Below are 12,463 nucleotides of genomic sequence, written 5' to 3'. Positions count from 1 at the left end.
GTGGAGTTGTTAGGAAAACTGAATGATTTCATACTGAAACAGTGCTTAAAATAATGCCTAGGAGACAGAAAGTACTAGTTACCAGAGTTAGCCATCATTATCAGTACAAAACAAAGTGATTATTAGTAACCACGATCATGTCCTGAATGCATGGAACACGTGACCATTTGCCAACCACCTTGTCAAGTCAGCAGAAATTACAGAAATTAAGAGCTCTCCGCAGAAATTTACACACCCGTGCACGAGGTAAGGGACCACAGGCACTCAGCTTTTCATGTGTCCCTCACGGAGTGCACGCTTTCTCCTGGGCGGGGCGAGCACAGACACTTATCAGGAGTTTAACTACTTTTAAAATGCATTGAGGGCTTCCCTGGTGGCGCAGTGTTTGAGAGTCCGCCTGCCAATGCAGGGGACACGGATTCGTGCCCCGGTCCGGGAAGATCCCACATGCCGCGGAGCGGCTGGGCCCGTGAGCCATGGCCGCTGAGCCTGCGCGTCCGGAGCCTATGCTCCGCAACGGGAGAGGCCACAACAGTGAGAGGCCCGCGTACCGCAAAAAATAAAAAAAATAAAAAATAAATAAAATGCATTGATACAACCATATCTCACTTTTATTTGGATCAGTCAGTAAACGCCTTCTGGAAACCCCCAACTCTCCAAACCACCTACTTTTCGCGCTGCCCTAGTCTCGAAGCTCCCTCCCCTGCTCCTCAGGCCGGGTCCCCATGGGAGCCGGGGCTGCGTGCTGACGCACGACGAGCGCGCTGACGTCCTCTAGCCCCGCCCCCACGGCGCCGCCAACCGGCTTGAACCGCAGCCCCGCGGCGCGGAGGGCCATGAGGCTGGCGCCAACTGCCTGCTCTGCGGCGCGGGAAGCGGCGCGGGAGCGCGGCATCGAGGGGCAGGCCTAGCTGGGGCCCATAGCCCTCCGTCTTCTGGCTGGTACGCAGGTCCTGCGCACGCTGCGTGGCCGCAGCCGCCGGGCAGTGGGCGCCGGAGGGACCGGGAGGCGAGCCGGGGTCCCCAGGCGGGTGTGGGCATCGTGCCCGCAGCCAGCGTCCCCCGAGGCCGCGCTGGGGCCATGATCCACTCGGTGAAGCTGCGCCGCGATAGCGCGGCCGACTTCGTCTCGCACTATGAGTACCTGTGCGCGCTGCAGGACTCGGTGCCTCTGCCCGCCGTGCGCGCTTCTCTGCGGGGGGGCGTGCTGGACTTCAACGCCGACCGCCTCCGCGGGCTGGACTGGGCGCCGCTTCTGAGCACCCTCAAGATTAATAAAGATCTGCCCCTGATCTGTATCAGGAGCTTCTTCCAGCCATGGCTTGGCGAGACAGGTTTGTAGTTCCCGCTTCCAGGGGCTCTGGTGTCGGCGCTGCGAAGCGGGGTTTGATGGTGCAAGGTGGAGGGTGGGCACTAGAACCGGTGCCCAGTGCCCGGGTGTGCGTGCACCAGACGGGGCGTGCGGCCTAGGACTCCTGCGGAGTGCCTTAAGGCTTCTAGGTCTCAGTGTTCTCATCTGTAGTATGGGCTTAACAGGACCCACTCTCTGTGGCGGTTACAAGGAGGCACTCTGTTAATGCTTGTAGACTCTACAATGTAGAACACTTAGCACAGTTTGGAGCATCGTTAATTGTTCCACAGATGTTACTTGGTCTGTTGCATGACTTTGTCCCGTACAGACCAAAGCGATTAGGAAATTGATATATCCCAGCTTCATTTCCTTTCCATTAAAACAGGGCTCAGGAAAAAAAAAATTTTTTTCAAAATAGTCGTATCAGATAGTGGGAAGAGCACAGGTGTGAAGGCAGCTTAGGGTTTGAATTCTAGGGCTTATGCGCTCTGTGGCCTGGGCAGGTTACTTTTGAACTACATTCCTCACACTTGTAAAATGACATTAAAAACCACTCTTTCTGTGGGTTCTTAGAATTAATGAAGTAGGTTATGTGGGTAAAGTATCCTGGCACTTGAATGAGTTGTCAGAACCAAGGGCTGCTGGAGACGATGCTTCTGCCATAGGTAATCTTCCCTTCTACTGGGTGGCAGGTAAACACAAGCACAGTAGTCAGTGCTCTGGAAGAAGTGAGTTCTGGTGCTAAAGAGCACAGAATCTTTCTTTTTTTTAATTTAATTTTTATTTTATATTGGAGGACAGTTGATTTACAATATTGTGTTAGTTTCAGGTGTACAGCAAAGTGATTCAGTTATACATATATCCATTCTTTTTCAGATTCTTTTCCCATACAGGTTGTTATAGGATATGGAGTAGAGTTCCCTGTGCTATGCAGTAGGTCCTTGTTGATTACCTATTTTATATATAGTCGTGTGTATATGTTAATCCCAAATTCCTAATTTATCCTTCCCCCCCACCTTTCCCCTTTGCAGAGCACAGAATCTTGGAAGGGAAAGTTCAGGGTAGGCTTCTTGGAGGAGGTGCCATCCTTTCTAAGGATATGTAGAAGCTCCTGGGGTAGTAGGAGGGAGAAGTGTGTGTCAAAGTTTGAGAAATATAAGAAAAAATGGCAAAACTAAGGTACAGGAGTGGAACTCAGGGTTTGGGAAAGAAATGAGAGTTGATACTGGAAACCTAGTGGGGCCCAACAGAAAGGGGCCTTGTTTGTCCTGTCAGAAGTTTGGATGTTTATCCTGAAGGCTGAGGGAAACACTAAAGAACAGTGAGATGGACTTCTGGTTTAGAGGCTCACTCGGACCTCCGTATGGAAGGCAGTTGATTGGGTGCAGGGTGAATTGTAATCTAAGGGTCCCACTTAAGTTATAAAAGGTGGGACTGGATTTTAGAGATCCGAGAGAGATTGGGTGGGGCCTGGTGACCAGTTAGAAAAGGGAGGGCAGCAAGTGTGGGTGACAGTTTACAGCTGCATCTTTTTGTGAGATACAGAGCACAGTAGGAAGGGATTGGGGATGGGGAGAGGATCTTACTTCATCTTCAGTGCTTTAGAGGGGCCTGGTAGATGGGTCTGGGCCCAAGGTACAGATCTGGGCTTTTTGGGAGGACAGGTGTTTGAAGGCATGGGAGAGACTTAGGTTACCCACAAGAAGATCCAAAGAATCATAGGTCTGAGAGTTTTTTAGGTGGGTATATTTGAGGATGTTTATAAGCTGAGAAAAAGTAGCCAGCAGAGGAAGGGTGTGAAGATCTAGGAGAGGAAGTGATTGTTCATTTGTTTTCAAAAACCTGAATACTTGTCATTTGCCTGGCCCTTTTCTAGGATCTGGGGTTCACACCATCTGTTATCTCTTCTTCAAGGACAGTTCAACTCATCCCCTGGTGAAGAGAAGTCAGATTATTCTTTGCATCCCATTCAGGTGTAGGAACTGTTCTGTACCTCTGAAAGGACTTTACTTAACCAGAGTACTAACTTAGAAATCAAAAGAAATTATAGCTGGAAGGGACCGTAAAGGCCACTGTACTTAATTTTGCCTAATATTTTACATTGAATGTAAGAAAAATTTATTGCAGAGCCCATTCTCTTCAGAGCTCCTTCACTGAACTTTCTTTATGTCTTGCATCCAGTGGGTCTAGCTTGTAGATTTTGGCCTCCTCCTAAATTTGCTTCTTCATCCATATTACATTTTGCCAGGACTATGGCAGAAGCTCCTAGGTGATTTCGCGGCCCCTGGGCTCAGTTCCTCTAAGTTCATCTGCCTACTTGGGTTGAGTGATCTTCTACAATAGAAAGATACGCTTAAAACAATGCTGCTAATGGCTTGCCCACACAGATTTAGTGCATACTAGCCGCCAGCGTGTGCTCTGCACAGAGGCGTGTAGTCTGAACTGTGCTCTTCCAAGCCTCATGGGGCTATTTGGCCCTGAGGAAGGGGAGCTTTCTGTGATCACTCCCTTTATCTAATCGGTCCTTCAGCAGCGGGGCGCCTTTTTCTAATTAGCGGAGGCACCCTTACTCAGCCAGTGGTAGCCCCAGGCCTCATCACCTGTGGGATGCAAGCCATGCTCTCTCCCAGGCTTGCTTCGGCCAACATCTCTATTTTAATTTCTGTCTCTTCTCACACTTGGACCCCTGGCCTTTAGTCATCCCCACCTGCAGTATTTACAGTGCCCAGCAGGTGTCAGGCTTGAGTGTCTTTGCACAGGTGCTCTCTCTGCAGTTAATGCACCTCCTACTGCAACTCTGCATAGTCTCATCTTTCTAGATTCTACTTCAGGGTTATCATGAAGCCATCACTTAGATATAACTTTTTGCCTCCAAAAGAATCTCTGTGCATAAAGGTTATGTTTCTTTATCTCATGTGATTGAAATTTTGAGTTTACACATGTCCCTCCTTAATCAAGGCTTTAAGGGCAGGAGTCGTTTCTAATCCTTAGCACAGAGCAGATGCTTTTTTTTTTTTTAGGTGCTTTTTAATGATGATAAAATGTATGGTTTAAATCACTCATCTTACAATAATTTTGCTTTAGGTTCTGACAGAAATAAAGTTTACAGAAGTCGTGTTCCTGCGATAAGAAATAAAGATGTGACCTTCCAGTTGTGTAAAGCTCTTAAATGCTGTGTGAGTGCGTCGGGTGCGCTAAGGAACCTGGAGCTAAATGGGCTAGTTCTGAGAGAGAGAGACTTAACTATGTTAACAAAGGTAAGCCTTCATTGTGTCCTGCCAACATTTGATAGTTGCTTTTGGGGCATACTAAACCAATAAAATTTTAAACTTTTTCTCCCCATTAAAGGGATTGAATAAATCGGCCACTTTGGTGCACCTGTGTCTTGCGAATTGTCCAATTGGAGATGGAGGTTTAGAAAGTGAGTTTCAGTCTTGTTTAAGTCTCTTCCCATCAGACTGGTCTCATGATTTCCTACACACCATGTTACTTCCTGTCCACCTTTTCTTGCTGTTGTTCATGCCTGGATTGTCTCCTGTACCTGCTCAAACCTTGGTCCATTCTCGTTTGTACCATGGAAGTTTGTCATGCTGGATACTGTCACAACTAATATTACTTAAGTTTGTGTTAAGCCACAAACCACACATTTTGTATATTTTCTGTTTTTTGTGTTTGTTTATATTTTTATGGTTTCTCTTCAAGAAATATTACGGGAAGGGAAATAGCAAGATGTAAAGAGCAAAAAAGTCATCATTATCTTTAAATTGTTAAAACATCTATCTGCAATCATAATTATAATGCACTGTGGTATGTGTTAAAATAGGAAATATTTGTAACGTCCCATAGGAGCAGCAAACTCAGTGGTGTTGGCGGGGGTGTGTCATGGAAGTAATCACAAAGCAGGTGACTGTTGGTTGGGGTCCTGAAATATTAGTGTGTGTTCCCTGTGTCCAGTAGTGGTCTGGAGGGGTCAGGAAGCCTGCCTTTCAATTTGAGGGAACAGAGTGTTTGAGGTCCTCTATCTTCTATTGCTCTAGTATATTGCATAGCACCTAATAAAATACTAGATTTATAGTTGACATTTAAATTGTTGATTGATAATCAAGATTGGGAAGTATCATTGGAAATGAAAATCGGAAGAGTCTTATGCTTTTTAGGTTTTTCTTTTTCTTCCTATGTCTCAAAAGGTATGTAGTACTTTAGTGGTTGGGAATAAAGTTTGCAGTATTCAGTGTATTCAGTTTTAGTATCTAAATAGAATTAAACTGTTGCTGTAAACTGGAATAACACTTTGTTACTGACAAGTTTTAGAATGTATTGGTTCGTCAATTACCTGTTTGGGAAGATTGTAGTTAATGATTTCAAGAATGTGGCTATAAACCTCCAATTGACTCAAGAAAAGCAAATAAGTCAAGATTGACAAATGTATAGGCTCTTCATCTTATTGTGTGTGTGGTTTTTTTTTTTCCCTTTTAGTTATTTGTCAAGGTATAAAGAACTCTATCACTCTTAAGACAGTAAACTTCACGGGGTGTAATCTGACATGGCAGGGAGCAGATCACATGGCCAAGATCTTAAAGGTGATTTTATGTTTAAACTTTCATGAAAACATATGTGATTGAAGCACATTAACATATTGATACAGATGGCAGTTCATTTTTGTGTGATACCTGTGAGTGCAGCTTTAGTTTTGTTGAAAGAATGTGACCAGTTTTCAGTTTGGGATTCTACCATTTAGTAAAGATAGTCCACTTAAATTTAGAAATCAGACATTTAATATATAATACATAATAATACTTTCATGTATTTTTAGTTACTGAAAACATTGATTGTGATGCTGTGCAGAAACTATGCCATTATAGTCTTCAAGACTTAAATGAATCCAGTGTTTATTAGCTGATGTAGTTTATAAACTAATAAAAATCACTACATCAGCAATTTGTAAATACAGTTTTTAAAATAATGCCTTAACAACTTTACAGTGGTTATAATTACTGTATTTAGGCTTAAAGTTATTTAATAATTTTACATGAAGCCTTTTTAATAGTTTGCTGGTGCAGATCAGGGATAGGTAAACTATGGCTGGTGGGCCAGATCCAGCCCGTCGCCTGGTTTTGTAAAGAAAGGTTTTTTGGAACATAGTCGCACCCATTGTTTACATGGTAGCTGTGGCTACTTTTACCCTACACCAGTGGGGTTGAGTAGTTGCAACAGAAACTGTATAGCCCACAAAGCTGGCAATTTTTAAATTTAGATTTTAAAAATTGAAAAATTCTTTGAGCCCATACAGGGCAAGTCCATTGACCCCTGGGAATGAAAGCAGTCAAGAACTTGGGTGCCAAAGCCAAATGGCCTAGGTTCAAATTCGCTTTCTCCCCTTTCATAGCTAGTGACCATGGACAAATCACTTAACCTCTATGCCTCATTATGAGGTTTAACTGAACTCATTTGTATAAATAGTGCCTGGCGCATACTAAGCACTGTGCAAGTGATTGCTGTTGTTTCTGCTTGGAGCTTTTATAAGTTATTGTTAATAGAAAAATGACACTAATGATTTTCCTTTTAGAGTGTCAAAGGCACTTTGAGTCTTATTTTTTCAAGAATGTAATAAGACTTTTTTCATCTAAAGTCAGTGTTCCCTGTTACCAAAATTTATTTTATAAATATAAAGAATTGAATGTCTTTAAGACAATACTTGTGGTTAAATGTCAAACTATTATTTTCCCAAGGCACATCAAACTGGCTCTGCATAGTCCAGGCCTCTGAAGTTTGTGTGCATACCCTAGGGAGCATGTGAGATCCATTTTTGTAAATATAGTTTTTAAAATAATGCCTGGGACTTCCCTGGCGGTCCAGCAGTTAAGACTCTGTGCTCCCAATGCAGGAGGCCTGGTTTCGATCCCTGCTCAAGGAACTAGATCCCACATGCATGCTGTAACTAAGAGCCCACATGCCACAACTAAAAGATCTGGCATGCCGCAACTAAAGACCCGGCACAGCCAAATAAATAAATAAATATTTTTTTAAAAATAAAATAATGCCTTAGGAGTTAGGAAAAGAAAATATTAGAACCTGTTTACCTTTGTATCACTGAAAAAATATCTGTGTAGTTTATAATGTACATAAATTATATGTATAGAACTTCATGTATATTATTTGTTAATAAATAAGATGCATATTAAAAAGTTTTCTTATGGGTTGCCCAGTTAGGTGTTTGGAGACCGTAGGACGGAATGATGAAATTTAGAACCTCAGCAATGATAGAATTTAGAACCAATTTCCTGACTTAGAAGATAAGGAAAATAATTCATGGACTGTAATTGAGTTGTCCAACTTTACGTAAGTGTTCAAGAACAGGTCATCCAGTGGCTGGAATCTAATCACTGACCGACTAGAATCTGGGTCACTGGACTCGTAAAGCAGAACTGACTGTTTAATTTCTCAGCTTGATGCTCCTGGCATATATGCTTGATGTGTGTATGTGTAAATCTCTGACATAATGAGCCATACTCAGTAGGCACACCGTGTTTCCTTATTCAAGCATCTTAATTTCATCCCATTAAATCTTTGAAGTATCAGACTATCAGAAGGCATGAAGAAACCTGGGCTGAGAGTCTTCGTTACAGGAGACCTGATCTTGACTGTATGGCTGGTTTGAGGCGCATCACTCTGAACTGCAACACGCTTATTGGTGACCTGGGTGCAAGTGCTTTTGCAGAATCTCTTAGTGAGGATTTATGGCTTAGAGGTAAATTCTAAAATTGAAAATATTGAATTTTTAATATTATATGTGCTTAGCTTTTGGCATGATACGTTGTGATAGGATTTTTCTTAAAGCCTCATTTCTCTGACAGCTTTTATTTTGCTTTTAAACTTTCTCTAAGAGTTGCATATATCCTTTATAGAAAATACAGAGTAACAAGAGAACAATTACCTATAATCTGAATACCCAGACATAATCACTGTTCATTTTGGTGTATATACTTTCAGTCTTTTTTTTTTTCTATAAATATATTTGTACACTTAGGGATTACAAAAATAGAATTGTAGTATACTTGCTATTTCATATTCCTGCTTTTTTCACTTAATGATGTATCATGTAGTATTCCATCGTATTGATGTCCCATAGTTTAATCAATTCTTTGCAATTAGATTTAGTTTGCTTTTCCCTGTCAGAAACAATGTGAATACGTTGTATGTACATCTCTGTGTCCGTCGGGATTACTTCTGTAGAATAAGTTACTAGAAGTGGAATGACTAAGTGTGACATATTTTTAAGACTTTTGATACACATTGCCAGCTTACCATCCAGAAATGCTATGCCAATTTGTAGTCCACCCCAACAGTGGATGTGAAGCCTCCCTCTCACAAACACTGGCTTGTAGCACTTTTAAAAAACTGTAAAACTACAAAAATGAGTACCTCTCCCTTTTTTATGCAAGTAGGATTACTCCAAATTTTATAACTTGTTTCAGTTAATTTAGTATGAGCATTTTAGCAAGTCAGTAAATTTGCGTTTACTGCATCATTTTTTGTGACTGTTCAGTGTTTCATTATATGAATATGCCACAGTACACATAGCTTATCCATTCTTGTATATAAGCTATGTCCAGTTTTTCAGTTACAAATAGTACTCTGATATATATCCTTACCTATATCTCTGACTATTTATTTTGGTTAAATTCTTAGAAAGACAGTTGTTGGATCAAAAGGGTATAGACATTTTAAAGGCTTTTCTTACAGAATCGTGGCTTAATCTGATAGGAGAATAACCACATTTTATTTTGTATTCATTTGATTTACTAGAGAGGTTTACTGGCTGTTTGTATTAATTTGGCTAGTTGGTTAATTACACCGTGTGTCCATTCTTCTGTAGTGAGAGTTTGTAAGGGTTGTATCATATCCTGTCAGATCCATATGTCTGACTTGCTATTTCTGGGTGTCGTGGGGTGTTGAAAAACTTCAGTTATTTTAATGCGATGGTACACACAGCACTTAAAAAAAAGACTCATGATAGTTTCCTTTCATGTAATATTTTTTAATACCTGTGCTTTTGTGATGATCCCTTTTGTTTAAATGAGTAGGTTGTTCAGCCCCAGAACTACTAGAAGTCATGATCATTTGTTCTGGTTTTAGTCTGACCTTTTACTGAGAAAGTTCTTGACCATGATACTTTCAAGATAGGTTTTTAGTATGTATTCTCTATTCACACATTCTTTGAATTTGTTATTATTTGTATCCTCTTAGACTTGTCTTTTTGTTCTAAAACTAACAGAACAATGGAAAAGTTGTTACATTTCTTCTATTTTGTTTTCCCCTTTTAACTAGTTTCAAGTGTGATTTGGAGCTCAAGATCATGATCAAAAGAATGCAGTGCATTTCTGAGCTCCACCAGTTTTTGCTTGTGAGGTTTACATGCCACTGCCGCCCTTGCTAATTATGAACTGAGATTCATTTTGTGATGTTTTTTGCTCATAGGTTATATACAGTTATTCTTCAGTTCTTTAATTGTAAAATATGCTGGATGATTTATTGGCACTAAAGGCAGGGTTATCATTGCACATCCAAGAAGAGGTTTTTAAATTAGATTATGCATTATGTGTGTGTGTATACGTTTCTGTTTTTTTCCATACCCAAAATTACAAACCTGCCATGACTGGTCTTGTGCAGGACTCTTCCACACGTGAGAAAATGAGAGTTGTCTATATGTCAAATCTGTATAGAGTTAGCAAGTGACCTTTTGTCTTTCATCCAAAGCACTTGACCTGCAGCAGTGTGGCCTCACCAGTGAAGGAGCAAAGGCTTTACTAAAGGCCCTTGAAACCAACAGAACTCTGGTCGTTTTGGATATAAGAAAAAACCCACTTGTCGGTATGTGGTCACTTTTTTTTTTTAATTGATTAACACCTAGCAAAACAAAAAGAATTTGTTCACATATTGACAGTTTTTAAAACTTCGTGTGTTTAACTTTCCTGATCGTATACAGTTGGTCCTTGAACGACGTGGGGGTCAGGGATGCCGCCCCCCAAGCAGTTGAAAATCTGGGTATAAGTTTATAGTCAGTGGTTCCACATCTGTGGATTCAACCAGCCTTGGATCGTGTAGGACGATAGTACATACTTACTGAAAAATATCTGTGTGTCAGTGGACCCGCGAGGTTCAAACCCATGTTGTTCAAGCGTCAACTGTACTTTTCTAATGTTGCACTTCCTGTACATTTTTAGCAGATAATTTACCAATTAAAGTGAGTTATACTTGTAAATTTTTCTTATCTCTACTCTGAATAGAGGTGAACCTAGATACTAAGCCTGCTTCCACCAAGAGCATTATTTCCTTCTTGTGCAACCTCTGAATTCTTGCAAGGAGTACTTTATTCATTTGTCAGTTTAACAATATTTTTAATACCTTCTGTGTGCCAGGTACGGGTTTAGGCACTAGGGAAAAAGCAGTGAACCAGACAGACAAAAGCCGTGCCCTCATGGCGCTTACATTCTAGTGAAGGAGTTCAGATAGAAATGAGTAAACAGATAAGTAATATAATTTTAGATAGAAGGAAGTGCAGAAATATCTTAATGTAAGGAGAGTGGCGGGGGGCAGGTAGGACTCCATTGGATAGGTTTGTTAGGGGACAGCTTCACTGGAGAAGTGGCATTTGAACGGAGACCTGAATGAAGAGAGGAGCAAGCCATGGAAGATACGCGGTAAGCACATTCCAGGACAAGGAGGCAATGCGTATGCAGGCATGTAGGTGGGTGGAGTATTCAAGGAAAAGCAAGGAGGCCAACATGGCCAGAGTACTGAGTGAAGAAGAGTGTGGCATGACATGAGGTCAAGGAGCTAGCCAGGGGTCTGCTCTTGTAAAGTCTTCAAGGCCAGAGTAAAGATGTGGATTATTCTAAATGAGTAGACAGTTTTGAACTGGAAAAAGGCATGATCCAAATAGTATCTCAATAAGATGACCTGGTATAGAGAATAGACTTGGGGGGATAAAGAAGAGAAACAGGGAGACCAGTTAGGAGACTATCACAGTGGTCCAAATAAGAGATGTTTATGGCTTAGCTTAGGCTGGAAGTTTGGAGCAAGTGAAAAGTGGTTGAATTCAGGTTGTGTTTTGAGGGTGTAGCTAACAAGACTTGCAGATAGATTAGATGTGGGGTATGAAGGGAATAGTAACAAGGAGACAAGTCATTGATGATTATGTGTGCAACTGGGTGGTATCACATAGAAGAAGGGAGCTGATGGGAGGAGCGGCTTTTGAGGGAATATCAGGACTTTGGTTTGACATCTTAGATGCCCTTTAGGTATCTAAGTGTCTGGACAATGCTCAGACTGTACTTTCTATCCAAAGGTATCCAAAGCCGCTTTAGATGCAAAATGTTTAAAGTTGTCCTTTGCTGCTGCCAAAATAGTAGCCATTGGGGGCAGTCTGCAAGATGGCATCTTAGGTTTTTGAGGAAGAAATTAGAATACACAAAGGGGGAAATAAGTGTATGATTACGTAATGTAGATTTCATATTTAAATTTATGGGAAGTGCAATAATTAGTTGGCTTTTGGTTTTAAATGGAAATAGCTACTCATTGGGAAATAGTTATTCTAATTTCAATTTATTTTACTTTAGATCATTCTGTGATGAAATCAGTTATCAAAAAAGTTCTCCAGAATGGAAGGAGTGCCAAGTCAGAGGTATATAATGTGTTTTAGTTCTCTCGGAATAATTTCTCTTTAATGGTTTGTTTTTCTTTCTTCCTTAAAAGGAAATTATCAAGGTACTTTCTGCCATCTTAAAACTAAGTTTTTAGTCAAATCAAATGGCTTTTCTGTCTTTGAAAATGTTGTGTGATTCTTTAATTTAGGTTCTGAGAAATGCAGATTGAAAACCTTTTATTAACTTAAAATATCTTAATTTCCAGTTAAGATCAAACCCTCATAAATTACCTGGAACTTAAATGGCATATTTATTATTTCTCAGTACCAGTGGATAACTTCTCCATCTGTGAAGGAACCATCCAAAGCTGCTAGACAGAAAAAGAGAACTATAATTTTGGGAAGTGGTCGAAAAGGAAAAGCTACTATTAGAATTGGTAACTTTTTCTTGTTTTTAATGCTACTAG

At 41.0% G+C, this 12,463-nt stretch overlaps 1 protein-coding gene and 1 long non-coding RNA gene across 13 annotated transcripts in view; one reads left to right on the top strand and one right to left on the bottom strand.

The window, feature by feature from the left end:
* The window catches only part of LOC137227743 (uncharacterized), a 118,933-nt gene extending 118,196 nt beyond the window's left edge, over positions 1 to 737 (bottom strand). For all 3 annotated transcript variants that reach the window (XR_010944989.1, XR_010944988.1, XR_010944987.1), the window contains exon 1: positions 670 to 737. This is a non-coding gene — a long non-coding RNA (uncharacterized lncRNA). The remainder of the gene's footprint in view (positions 1 to 669) is intronic.
* A 77-nt stretch (positions 738 to 814) lies between these two features.
* Positions 815 to 12,463, top strand: part of CEP78 (centrosomal protein 78) — a 49,802-nt gene continuing 38,153 nt past the window's right edge. For 9 of the 10 annotated variants that reach the window (XR_010944986.1, XM_067744116.1, XM_067744115.1 and 6 more), the window contains exons 1-8: positions 815 to 1,334; positions 4,436 to 4,608; positions 4,700 to 4,772; positions 5,828 to 5,931; positions 7,925 to 8,099; positions 10,109 to 10,222; positions 11,971 to 12,035; positions 12,322 to 12,433. Coding sequence is in view for 9 of the 10 variants with exons in the window: in XM_067744116.1 (XP_067600217.1) it covers positions 1,082 to 1,334; positions 4,436 to 4,608; positions 4,700 to 4,772; positions 5,828 to 5,931; positions 7,925 to 8,099; positions 10,109 to 10,222; positions 11,971 to 12,035; positions 12,322 to 12,433 (1,069 nt within the window). In the remaining variant the exon portion in view is untranslated. Of the gene's footprint in view, positions 1,335 to 4,435; positions 4,609 to 4,699; positions 4,773 to 5,827; positions 5,932 to 7,924; positions 8,100 to 10,108; positions 10,223 to 11,970; positions 12,036 to 12,321; positions 12,434 to 12,463 lie in introns of those variants that run through there. The other variant, XM_067744117.1, reaches the window with a different exon arrangement.

This window comes from Pseudorca crassidens, chromosome 7 (genome assembly GCF_039906515.1).
Source record: "Pseudorca crassidens isolate mPseCra1 chromosome 7, mPseCra1.hap1, whole genome shotgun sequence".
Taxonomy (NCBI): Eukaryota; Metazoa; Chordata; class Mammalia; order Artiodactyla; family Delphinidae; genus Pseudorca; species Pseudorca crassidens.
The sequence above is the reverse complement of the archived record's forward strand: the minus strand, read 5'-3'. Positions and strand labels throughout refer to the sequence as shown.